The sequence below is a fragment of the Myotis nattereri genome (assembly GCF_964212035.1).
Source record: "Myotis nattereri genome assembly, chromosome: 7".
Classification (NCBI taxonomy): domain Eukaryota; kingdom Metazoa; phylum Chordata; class Mammalia; order Chiroptera; family Vespertilionidae; genus Myotis; species Myotis nattereri.
In genome coordinates this window covers 12,726,988-12,740,577 of record NC_138082.1, presented here as the reverse complement: position 1 = coordinate 12,740,577, position 13,590 = coordinate 12,726,988, and the positions used below count along the sequence as shown (strand labels likewise).

General features: G+C 39.3%; 1 protein-coding gene across 1 annotated transcript in view; it reads right to left on the bottom strand.

Moving 5' to 3' along the window:
* The window catches only part of PARD3B (par-3 family cell polarity regulator beta), a 907,405-nt gene that overhangs the window by 323,495 nt on the left and 570,320 nt on the right, over nucleotides 1-13,590 (bottom strand). The window contains exon 16 of the mRNA XM_081095604.1: nucleotides 3,334-3,378. Coding sequence (XP_080951730.1) covers nucleotides 3,334-3,378 — 45 coding nt within the window. The remainder of the gene's footprint in view (nucleotides 1-3,333; nucleotides 3,379-13,590) is intronic.

The following is a 13,590-nucleotide window of genomic DNA, read 5'->3' as shown; positions in this document are numbered from 1 at the left end:
CTGAAACTTGTGATTTTTCTTAAAAGAACCAGATGAAAGGCAAAATTTTGTTCCTCACTCTTCTGGGTGGGCCTCTCCATTCCGCAGATATTAATACCTCAAGCACATGGAGGAGGACCCTGCACAGATACAGGGATAATCATCCTGCTGTCTTTCTCGCCAAGGTCTGAGATGTGATGCACTGCCAGGGGGAGGCCCTGAGATGGGGCATCAGAGGAGCCTTGGGAAGACTGGACTGATTCCAGACGGGCTGCGGGAACACTGCCTTCTAGGCCGAAAGTGCTAGAAAGATGATCTTACCTGAGCTTTCAATTTGATCTGAGCTCTGAAGAATCAACCATTTAAAGATTAAGCCAAGGAACGGGTGCCAAGAATATTGTCACAAGTTTGGGAGGAATCCAAGCCAGTCCAACAGATGGAAATTGGCACGGAATGGCTCTCTACACACTAAGTAGCTGACGCAGAAGAAATTTAAACTCAGATGAATTTATTAAAATGTTGCATATCCTCCCGAACAAGAGGATGGGTGATAGATCTAGGTCAGCATATACGACTGAATTTAACTTACTATGGTCTTGGATAGCATGACAACTGGTCACATTTCTATAATTAAAAATAGACAGAGGGAGGTATTCTTCTTAGCAAAAGAGAAACCACTTTTTTCAAACCTAAATATTCCGGAGAAAGAACCTGGGACAGGGAAAGGTGAAACAAAGAGAAGTTGAATGATACCTTTTGACTTCGTAAGACTGGTGTGATCATGGAACATTGTACATTAACGGTTCAAACTGGTAGTTAGCTTAGTAGTCACAGACTGGGGCAGATTGAGACTACCATTATATATTAGGTGGCTTTTAAAAATGATTTTGTAACTAAAAGAGGTTGCCAGAATTAAACGGACCCTTAATCCTCTTTCACCACCACCACCTACGCCTAATGAGAAATGGCTAGAAAAAAAAAAAAATGCAGAACACAGACTTTTATGTGAGGGATGAGTTCCTGAGGATCTTTATAATTCAAGACTAATTTTCCAAAAGAAATAAATGCAGAGCATGGCGAGGGTATATTTTGGAAGTATATAAACTTAAAATGTTAGTAGCATATTTTTCTTTAATGCTTCTTTGTATTTTTTCAAAACTGTCACTAATGCTTTACAGAGCGCGTTCACTTTAACTCTAACGTGTATAATTCCAGGGGCTTGCTTAGCCCTCTTCGTTGTGTTTTGTCATGTGCCACTTTTGCTCCAAAGTTATCAAGTATGTTTTGCAGCATTTGCACTGGTTCCACAGACAGCTGATTAAAAAGTCAAAGACGCTATGATAGGATTTAGAAGTTCTTAAAATATAAGGATAGTGAATATTATAATGAGAGTTTATTATAACTCCAAATCTTCTTTAAAACAACCGATGTATGTAAACAGTCTGGCTCATGGAAGTAATATAGAGACCGCTGGTACTATTTCTATCCATCAGCTAAAGCAAAGCTACCGTGTGGAGCTTACAACTAACCTACCTGACAGCTTTAAGATTATGCTATTTTTAAAACTTGGAAGACTATTATAAGTTTTGTACTTAGATTGATTCTTCATTAATATTTTTGTAACACAACATATAAAAACCTATCATTCAAATTTGCCTAAAATATTACAGCAATATACTAAGGTAACAATATTCTCACTTTTAAAGGCTGTCAATAACTTTTAGTTACTAGCAATTAGTTCTCTGTTTGGAAATTAAGAATACTTGAATAAGATTTGATTTCTTGGGGGAAAAAAAACCCAGAAGGTTTATCATTGGCTCTTTTTTAAAAACCTTGATAAACATTCTTAAAACTGCTTCCACTTTTCACCTTGCAGCCTAGCCCAGTGTGTAAAAAGGCATTGACCTTCAAGTATTACTATGTCAGAGAACTAACTGCCCGCAGTACCATGCATTGAGGATGAACGTAACATAGACTATCCTTGGGGCTCCTTGATCATGAGAACTTCCCTCTCAGACTCCTCAATGCATGTCCAGTAGTAGAGCATTTAATGGATGAGGATGACGGGAATGAGCAGCATGTGGCAATTGCTCAGCCCCACGGAAGTCTTCTTTTGCAGTGATCTAACCTCTGAGGCTCTTTCTTCGGAGAAGCAAAAAAGAAAAGAAATCTAAAAGTTGTGAACCAGCCCTTCCCTGCTGTTTCCACTAGAGAATCTGGAGAAGGAATAAAAGAAAAAAATCATAACTGTGCCCTGGAACATGATGGAGGTAATGAGGCAGCAAGGCCACTTACTGCTAAAAACATAATTGGCACATAAACACCAGAGACGCTGGTGGTGGGGAAGACTTCATTGTTTCAGAAACAGAGGGATGTGAACAAATTATACCCATTCTGTTGTTTGGAGTGGCAATTCTAGGAGTAAAATGGATATTCCCTCACCCCAACAGTGCACCCCTAGAGAACTGCAGTGTTTTCAATTACTGTGAATAAATGATGAAGGAAGAGCAAAGGGATAGAAAGCAGGACACTTGGCAATAGAGAAAAAGGTTGGATTTTTAGACCTGATGGTTTCTGATAGAGAAAGCCGCAGTAGACACCAGGAGATCCCTGTGGACCTTCTAGAGAACCTCTAGGAATCTCATTCATGAGTCTAAAGAAAGATAATATGATCATTGTGGGTGGGTACAATCCCCTTTGATGACAGGCAAAAAGACTTTTGTTTTAATCCTCACCCAGGGTATATTTTTTTTAGGGAGAAAGGAGGGAAAAGAGAAACATCAATCAGTTGCCTCCCATATGTACCCTGACCATATAAACCCACAATCTACGTATGTGCCCTGACTGGGAATTGAACCCGTCACCTTTTGGCATAGGGATGACGCTCCAACCAATCAACCAAGCAACCCAACTGAGTCAAGCGGCCAGGGCAAGACTATTCTTTCTTGATGAGAAAGAAATAAGCAAAATTTTCTTATTCTGGAACTCTCTGTCCAATCATTTTATCTGAAAGTCATCATGGGAAAATTTTTCAAACTTTCTGGGTTTTTTTTTATAATTTTTTTTGTTGTTCTAAGTATTCGGCTGGCATACAGATTTAAGATTTTAGATTTTATAATCATTTTTTTGGAAACGTTTACTCTTTCCTCTCAAACATTTTGAGTCAGCATACATTATGCCACTATGTACAGAGCCAAGCAATAATTCATCTTTGTGGAAGTCAGAGACATCTCATGTATTAATTACCAAGCCTTTCAGTGACTGGTGGATGGAAATAGGTTCCAACTGCTACTCAAACACAGCCAGGGATTTCCAGGAAGGAGAATAGAAAGTCAGTTACAAGGAATTTCTTACCCAATTTGTGTCCAGCCAATGAATGGACTTTGCTTTCATCTGGCACTGAGAAGAAATAAAAGAGACAAGGATCAGCCTGCCTGTAAATAAGTCATTTTAACAATAAATTAATACAGATTCATAATAAATTAAATATTTTACTGGCAAGGATTTGACAAAATTTTTCCCCAGCATCCCTGGGGCACCTCATTTCTATTGGTAGATATGTTAAGAATAGCTATAAAGAAAGATATATTTATTAGGCTTCTAATTTTCAATACTTTCAGTTTTTTTTTTAAACTGGGTTATTGTTTCCATGTTTGCAAAAAGAGAAGCTAAACTCATGGACTAGAGATGTATATATATAGTAAAACTCTTTAAACACAATAGAAATATGTATAAACATTCAATATTGAGCTTCTATATCTGATAAACCTGGAGTAAAGTTAACAGATTTATAATCCTTCTGAAAAATATTAAAAGAAACAAAATATTAAACAATGACATTCAAGAGGTTAGACATCAGAAAACAGAGACCAGTGACTCCTGAGAAATGAGAAACAAGTAAGGTGAATCCTACAATTGCTCTACTTTACTGCATGGAGAGTTTCCAGGCGTGACGCAGGGATGGGAACAGAGGCAGCGCGCAGTGACATCCCAGCTTGAGGACATGCAGCTGGGTGTCCAGGGAAACCAAGGCAGATGGAGTTTGCAGGGCGGAGAACTGCAGAGAGAGCTATTGAGAGGAGCCCCTCATATATTTAGTTGAATACCGAGGATCCCATGCATGTGAGGAAACTACCCAAGACCTGACAAAGAACCATGCCTAAGTAGAAAGGGAACAGTGTCCAAAGTTGACACAGGGCTGAGAATAGGCACTATTCCCAACAGCCATAGTGAAAATCTTCCTAATTCAGGAGCATCATTGAGGATATAAAGAGGAACCTTGCTTCAGTAGTGGGAGAGACAAATAACTCCAGATTAACCCAGCTCTAATGAAATAGATACATTTTCCAAAGATACAAATTAGCAAAGCTTACACAGGAAGAAATAGATAAGCTAAATAGTCCTATAGTTCGATTCTTTAATTAATTTTTAGCTAAAACTTTCCCATAAAGAAAACTCTAGAACAGGGGTCCTCAAACTTTTTAAACAGGGGGCCAGTTCACTGTCCCTCAGACTGTTGGAGGGCCGGACTATTGTTTAAAAAAAAACTATGAACAAATTCCTATGAACACTGCACATATCTTATTTTGAAGTAAAAAAACAGAACAGGAACAAATATAATATTTGTATTTGCATGTGGCCTGCAGGCCATAGTTTGAGGACCCCTGCTGTAGACAGATGGCTTCACTGGTGAATTCTATCTACCAAACATTTAAAAAAAGAACTAATATCAATTTTATATAAATTCTTATTTCAGAAAATTCAGAGGATGGGATATTTCCCAATGCATTCTAAGAGACTGGTGTCAGGCAAAATATTATTTGAAAGCTATTAACTAATATTTCTCATGAACACAGATGCAAAATTCTTAACCTTTAAGCATCTCTGAATGATTATCACTTTAATATTCAATGACAACTGTTCATTATTCGCCATGTGCTGTTGTCCATGTTAGTCTGTGAAACTCTAGTGCTCAGGGTTGAAACAAGGTGAGGGGAACTTTGTTCACAAGGAGGACCTCCTCCATCTTCCCTAACACTACATTGGTCTCAGAGTAATGTGCCCCTCCCTCCTTCCTTTACCTACCACAGTCAGTCCTATTTCATTAATCCAGTTATTAAACATCATTTGATCTTCTCATTCCCACCTAGCCCTCCTTTCTTAAATGATTTCTTTATTTTTTAGTTAAAACCACTGCATGTCTATAATTTTTCTGGAATGAAATGCTTAAAAATCTTGTTAGAGTTTTCTTCATACTTCCAGTTGGATATGTCAGTTTGTATTTATTAAGCTCCATGTTGGGGGCCAACTTCTGTCTTTCCCAAGTCTAAAAAAACTTAATTACAGTGGAATCTACAATATACTAGTAAATAGAAAAATAATGGAAAACAATCATAATGATTAAAAAATGCTAGTAGCTAATATTTACTAAGTACCTGTAATGGCAGGTTCTGCCCTATGTACTTTATATCTTATTATCATTCATTTAATCCTCACAATGACCTGTCAAGATAGGTGTTATTATTATCCTTATTTTACAGACAAAGAAACTGAGGCATGCCTCCTAGGTAGAGGATAGGATCCAGAACTTAAATATGGCCCTCTTACCCTCTGCTATCAAGGTGATGAGTTGCAGAAACTTGTTATATTTTTTTGAATTATCAATCACATAAATTAAACACTTAACCAACATCTATATGTTAGAAAGCTACTATCCTTTTTATTTGAACATATGTTATTAATAGAAATCTGTCTGTGGTGAACAGTATTAAGTGTTAGCTACAATTTTTTAAAACATTTTTGGAAATCTACAATTCTAGTGGGTTCAAGCTAAAATATCCATTCCCATTTCACAGATGAAAAATCACCAGTCTGAGTTAAAATTCTGACTTGGAAATTTACTAGTTATGTGCAATTTAACTTTCAGTGCCTCAATTTCATCATATGTAAAACGAGGATAATATGGCTTACTCCATAAGACTGAAGTAAAATTACATGTGTAGATTTGTGCAAAGTACTTAGAAGGTCATGCAGAAAGTGCTTACAAAATATTAGCTGTTATCATCATTATTAATGAGAAACTAAATAGAAAAGTGAAATAACATAACCTATGAGATAGATATGGGTTGAATCCCGGCTTTACCAGGCAAGTTACAAAGCCTTTTTTAAAAAAAACAAAAAACACACACAAAAAAACAAAAAAACCCACATGTTTTACTGATTTCAGAGAGGAAGGACAAGGGAGAGATTGAAACATGAATGATGAGTATCATTGAGTGGCTGCCTCCTGCACACCCCCTAGTGGGGACCAAGCCCATAACCCAGGCATGTGCCCTTGACCAGAATCGAACCTGGGACCCTTCAGTCCCTAGGCCTACGCTCTATCCACTAAACCAAACCAGCCAGGGCACGAAGCACTTTTTAACCTCAGTTTCCTCATGTGAAAAATTAAATAAAAACACTACATAGGGCAGTGATGGTGAACCTTTTGAGCTCGGCGTGTCAGCATTTTGAAAAACCCTCACTTAACCCTGGTGCCGTGTCACATATAGAAATTTTTTGATATTTGCAACCATAGTAAAACAAAGACTTATATTTTTGATATTTATTTTATATATTTAAATGCCATTTAACAAAGAAAAATCAACCAAAACAATGAGTTCGCGTGTCACCTCTGACACGCGTGGCATAGGTTCACCATCACTGACATAGAGAGTTGTGGGAATAAAATGAAAAATATGTACAAAAACACTTAGTACAGTGCTAGTTACATATTTCTCAATAAACGAAAGCTTTGATAAATGAAAACTGTGAGAGTGGCAAAGTTTATGAATTTGGTGGTGGTGGTGGTCTCAATGATTTAAGCTGCCTGGGATTATAAAGGAATATAGGGAGAAATACTATGCTTCAGACTGGGCTTTTTAATCATTATCTTATGGATAATCCAATACCCACAGCAGGTTTGACCTCCCATTTTACTCCCAGTCCTAGTTCATCGCTTAGGTGAAGAAAGGCAAAGGAAACATAATACTCAGACTACATGGTCTTATTATGTACAGTTATTCTGAAAAAGGGATTCATAGAAAGGTAGGATTGTATCGTTTTGTTTTGTCTATTGTTTTTTTAAACAGACATAGGTTATCGCATTAAATCTAAGCCAATTTTAGTATTATTGCAAATTTCCCAGTCATATTAGGTCAAACATGGTACTTTGCTAATTTTTCAGCTGCATTACTGTCTATTATTCTTAGTAGGAATACTTATTATTTTAATTGACAATTTGAAATTATTTAGAACGGTAACATAAGCTTTTTTTTAACAACAGTGTAGAAAATCCAAATGAGTGATAGGCATAAAAAGTAAGTGTCTCTCTCCAAAATATTCACTGACACAGATATCTATCTTTAGGACAGAAGATAAATGAATAAATATAATAGAAAAGAGAGGGAACTGCAATGGCTTAATTAATAGAATACATTTTATTTAAAAGGTTAAACTGGGAACAATCTTCCTTTATGCACATGCTTAGTGCCTGGAAGTGATTTAAATAACAGTGGCAAATAAGAAAAGGAGGTAAAATTATACACATCATCACCATTTATTTTTAAATGACAAGTGTTATAATTAATACTCAACTTCCTTTATAACTCACATTACCTTAGCAGGGTTCTCAACCTTCTGGCCCTTTAAATACAGCTCCTCATGTTGTGACCCAACCATAAAATTATTTTCGTTGCTACTGCATAACTGTAATGTTGCTACTGTTATGAATCGTCATGTAAATATCTGATATGCAGGATGGTCTTAGGCGACCCCTGTGAAAGAGTCGTTCGACCGCCAAAGGGGTCGCGACCCACAGGTTGAGAACCGCTGCCTTAGAGCTACTATAAAGTTATCTCTTGAGGCTGGAGCTAAGGTCTAGTCTTTTCAATGCATAATATTTAGATAGCACGGCAACTGGAACAGTAGCGATGTGATTATGACAGGTAGGTCATTTCAAACCTTATTTACAAGACCTTATTTATAAGGGCGGGTGTGGGAAGGGTCTCTCATTCCAAAATGCGAAGGTACCGAAAGCATCATGTAAGAGAGTGTTGATGGAGCAAGAGCCAAAGTCTACTGTTCTAGTTCTGATGACAGATTGTTCTTCCTTTTTTGTTAAAGTTTCCAGAGCCTATTATATTCCCTTTCTTGTCCTTCAGTTTTACCTAAGAAATGATACCACTTGCTCTTGATCACCTTAAAGGGATATTACAGTAATTGAAGAGATACCGGTGGAATGCCGAGTCCTGCTGAAGATGAAATTCAGACATTTTTATTGTAACGATTATGAAATACTTGTAGGGTGCTATGGATTTGTGCCTCCAGAGAGATCTTTGGATTTATTCAGAGAATGGGACGTCTATAATACTAAGCTCACGCTTCCTAGTATTCAACTCCAGTGATTTAATTACCGGGAAGTGTTTCATAAGGAGGCCACTCCTGGGTTGGATGTGTCCTGATCCCATGGCCCGCCCTCTGTCCAGGATGACCTCTCTGGGAAGCACCGATCCTGCCCACCTGTTTCCAGTCATCTTGGTTGTAGACCTTTGGGTTCATCAGAACTGCTCAAAATCAATGGCACCTTTTTAAAAAGAGCAGATAAACACACCTTGCCTTTGAATTTCAACCACGTTCACTGTACGGAAGAGAAACCGTAAATAAAGAAATTAAGAGGAGAAAATCTATGAAAAAGATAGCACTCCGAGAACTTATTAGTGGCAAACATTAAAGTGCATAAACATATCGGCTCCCCAGTAGGATCCATTTATATTAATATAGTGATCACTTAAAGTGTTTTATTCTTTTGTCAGGCCCTCTTGCACACTTCAAATGCATTCTCACTGGGGGGAAATAATCCCCTGGCTTATTGATAGCATTTGATACGCATTCTATAACATAAGTGACTATTAGGAACTGCACTTGCTTCATAAAAATTTGCAGAACAGTGGCAGATTTGGTGAGTTAATGGGCCCCATATGCTCTTCTTAAGCTGACAGAGATGGTATATTGCTAACATGCACAAATCTCTTCAGATGAAGATTGCCATCAGCCACAGTTATTCTTGTTGAGAATGCCAACCCTTTGTCACGAATGGGGGATATGCATATGTGTTCAGACCCCCACTACTTCCTATTGAGGTACTTCCATGTAAAGCAGCACTCTAAAATATGACGCAACGCTTGTCCTTACACAGGCAGCTCTATTTCATTTAGTTTTTGATTTCCATCTGTGACGGAATAGAGAATGCAGCTTTGAAGATGATGTTTGGCACAACAAAAATACATCTTCTAATGAGGCCATCAACACTTTTCCTTGAATAGTTTGCTAGGAAACTAAATATCAAGTAATTCCTTAATGGTTAATAAACTTGTTTCTGAGAGTTGTTCTTTCAGAACTTTTTAAGAAAAAGGACACAGTTGCCAATATTAAGAATCCATTTTATTCGCTTTTAGTAGATCGATTTCTGTGCCCCTGATTGATTTTCAGAAATTTCAAGGAAGGCCAACCTGTTATAAGTTGTAAATTAAGTTCCCTCCTTTACTGCATTGATTTATAGTGTTTTCTTATATCGATGGCTACTTGGCACACTGTTTCTCTTCAGGGAGAATTTTGAGTATCAGTACTACACATTTTTATGAGTTGAAAAATTCTCCCATTTCTTGAAACCAAAAACGCAAAAACAACATACACAAAGCTTTTGCTGAAAAGGGGGTTAGGAAATTAGTACAAGATAATGATGCCAATGTTTATCTTGCCATCTCTCTTAGCAGGCTTCCCCAAAGCACATGCTCCTCCCTGGCAGGTGGCTGTTCTGACAATAAGCTAGTTAGAACTCAGTAGCTGAAGTTTTTTAATACGATAGTGTATCTCTCAGCCAGGGTGCCACAGGACAAAAATGAGGACCTGCTTCCTCATCGTTAGCCAACTACTCCTTCCTTCACAACTTTTTAGCCATCTCTTTAAAATTCCCTTTCTTTCTTCATGAATCTCGGGGGAGCTTGAAGCTAAAGTTAGGAAAATCCACTACTTTTCACATATTCTTACACTATTGTGTTTATCTCATTAAAGAGTACTGGGAAAATCGAATCATTGTATCACAAATTGACTAATTAATTTGTTTGGCGTGTATTCAATAGACACTGTCTTTCTCAAAGGAATCAGATACTGTCTGAGCTCAAGTACCCCTTCTTGGATCCTTGTGGGAGTGAGGTTCCTGGCTTGTTAGTTTCCTGACATGAGTGCTCTGCTCAGGACTCTGCAACTCTCAAGACTGATTCTCCAGATCAGTGGTTCTCAACCTTGGCTGCACATTAGAATCACCTGGGAATCTTTTTAAAATCCTGATTTCTGGGCCTCATCCTCTGGAAATTCTGTTTCTTTGTTATGGGGTGGGGCCACAACGTTAGTAACAAAGAAACAGAATTTCCAGAGGATGGGGCCCAGAAATCAGGATTTTAAAAAGATTCCCAGGTAATTCTAATGTGCAGCCAAGGGTGAGAACCACTGCTCTAGATATTTCTGGAGTTCACTCTCTATGCAGTTCTTTCTTCTCTGTTACTGCACTCTACCCACCTTTTTCCCCCTGGATTCTCAGCCCCATTGCCTCCACTCAGATATGAAATAACGGGATATATATCTTACAGCAAGTTTTTGTGGGGTGGTATTATTTAATTTCTCTGGAATAAGTTGCAAAATTATTACACTATTTAATAAATGGAAACATCTTTGTGCTTAAAACCACAGCTTCCTAAACCACAGGACCAATGGTCCTAAGATACCTTGAGTAACTCTCACCCAAAGCTAAGAATGGGATCAGTGATTAAGAGCATTATTCTTTGGAAGTGCCATCACCTGCTTCTCTCCTGCGTGAGGACATCATGAAATCAAGGCTGGAACCTAGGGCCACTCAGAGGGTGTAGCTGCGCTGCTGAGTGGAGAGGGAACCGCCTGGAGGCCCAGGGCTATTCCCGTTCTGATGGCACACAGGCCATAGTCACGAGGACAGGCACAAGTCCTCCTTCCGGGTCTCCTAACCGGACCCAAGGCTTTTTCTATTCGATGGCCGATCTTTCAAAATTGCTTCCAACTTGCTCTTGACCTACCTCCGTCTCCCCAACTCTACTATACATCTCTTCAACTCAGCCCAGATTAGCCCAGGCTAAACATCACTTGCATCATTTTTCTACCTCACCAAAAGCCTTCACTAAATTCAACTGCCTAGAAAATAATACAGTCTCCTTAGCCTGATATTCAGGTTTGAATCCTTTTTACCTTTCTCATTATATTTTCCTCTATTCTTCTTTTACTGAAGTCATAAAGTAATTCCTGGTTTCTTCCCATTTGGCTTTCTCCTCAGGGGGAAATGCCTGGAACCTCACGTGTACAAATACTATTTTATTGCTCCTTCTGGGCCCAGCTCCCCATCATAACCTCCTCTTTGTAGGATATTCTCTCCATCTGTTTCCCCCAGGACACTTTGGCTTCACTTCCAAGAAAATGCACCACTTTCTATCTGTATTATGTTGATGTGTATGCAACTTCAATGAAGATGCAGACAGCATTTTATTCATCTTTCCATGGTAAACAGCGACAGATTACAAAGGTCCTCAAAGGTCAGTTGTATGGAGCCTCTGTCCTTTTTTGCATGATGAGGAAAAGATGCCTATGTGAGACCCCTCCCAGGAACCTTCTTTATGTGAATTCTTGGGATCTACCAGGTTTGGACTATTTCTACTACTCAGAGTATGAAAACTGCTGTTTCCTAGACCGTTGGTAAATATTCTGTTATCGGCAAGAAATTGATACTGACGAAGCCATCAGAAAAGAAGGGCTCAGACTATCCCACAACCATTTTCCTCTATGAGCAAGTGAAACAACACATTTTGTATAACATGTGTTATAATCCCACTATTTATAATGCACATTTCCACATAGTGATTCTATCTTTAACAGGGAAGAGGAGGAAGGAAACTAAACTTGTTGCCAACTTACGTGTCAGAAATCATGCTAAGCATTTTAACATGTGCTATCTCAATCCTTACAGAGCTCCGTGAGTTGGGCATTACAATCTGCAGTTACAGAGCAGGTAACTGAGGCTCGGTGGGATTATGTCATAAAGTTAGCAAGTGGGACAGCTGGGACCCAAAGGGTTCCTGACTTCAAAGCACAACTTCCTTCTACTATGTGAGTCTGAGAGGTAAGATTCTGCTAATGGCTTCATAATCAAGAACTACATATTTCACTAGTCACCACTACCTACCAAAAGTAGAATTTCCCAACAAACTACATGCAAGAGCACATGATGTCTCTTAAAAATGGCTGGTGAAACTCTCACAAGTTAAGCAATAGAGTTGTCATAAGTTGTTGTGAGGCTCATACACCTGGAAATTGTTACCAAGGGGAAGCATGGACTATTGTTCAGGTGTCGGGCGGGAGGAAAGGGAAAGAGACAGCGTTCGCTTTTTTGGCAGCCAAACGGCACTATTGTTGGCTCATCATGTGTACAGCGAACTGAAATCCTTTTTATATTAACTCCTGTTAAGCCAGGACTTTGTCCAACAAATTCCTGTGGAGAGCCAATGGCAGCATGCTGGGCACTGGGATTGTGGAGGGACAGCCTTGAGCCTGTACCAGCAGGGTTTTTATCACACAACTAATGTCAGAAGTATTAGCAAACTTTCTGGGACAAAGCTTCCTATAGCTCTCACCTCGACAGATGTGATAACCCCTGGACTGAACTTTGGGATTTTACACTTATTCCCTATACATTATTTCTCCCCCTCCCCGCCTCCTTCCTCCCCGCCCCCCCCCCCCCCCAGAAGCCAGTGCAATCCTTTTAAAACAAAAACAAATCTCAATCAGAACAATCCTTTGCTCAACGCCTCTCAAATAGCTTCCAATCACATTTAGAAGAAAGTCTAAAAACGTACAGCCTCCAAGCCCAGCCTGAGCTGGTCCCCAGGGCCTTTCCCAGCTCATTCTGCACAGCTGTCCGCTTGCTCAGCAGCCTTCCGTCACCCATTCTGGCCTCACTGCAGGCCCCCAAACATAGAAAGCACATTCCTCTTCAGGGCTAGTGCTGTTCTTCTGGACAGGCCCTGGCTCACTGCCACCCTTCCTTCACGTCTCCACAGACATCGCATCGGCACAGATGTCCTCCCTGGCCACCTCACCTAACGTAGCGCCTTCCGACCCCAACTGTGTCATTATCTCCTCCTCCTGCTTCATTCTTTCACAAGGCACTCTTCGCTGCCTGCCCTCTTCCCCATTAGAACATGAGCTTCAGGTAGACCTGGGCTTTGCTTTGCTCATCAATTTGTTCCCAGGGTCCAGGACAGTGCCTGGGACACAGTAGACACTCAAAACATATTTGCTGAATGAAAGAAGGATGGTCAGGGAACTTTGAAAATAGGTAATGAAGAGACTAAGCCTAGTTTATGGATTGGACTTTCCTGCTGACTTTCAGTTAAGACCTGGAGATATATAGGGAAGGGTGAAGATAGTGTTTGGACAGAGGAAACATGAAACAAAACAGGTTCTATACATAGAACCTGAAGGCCTGTCATACGG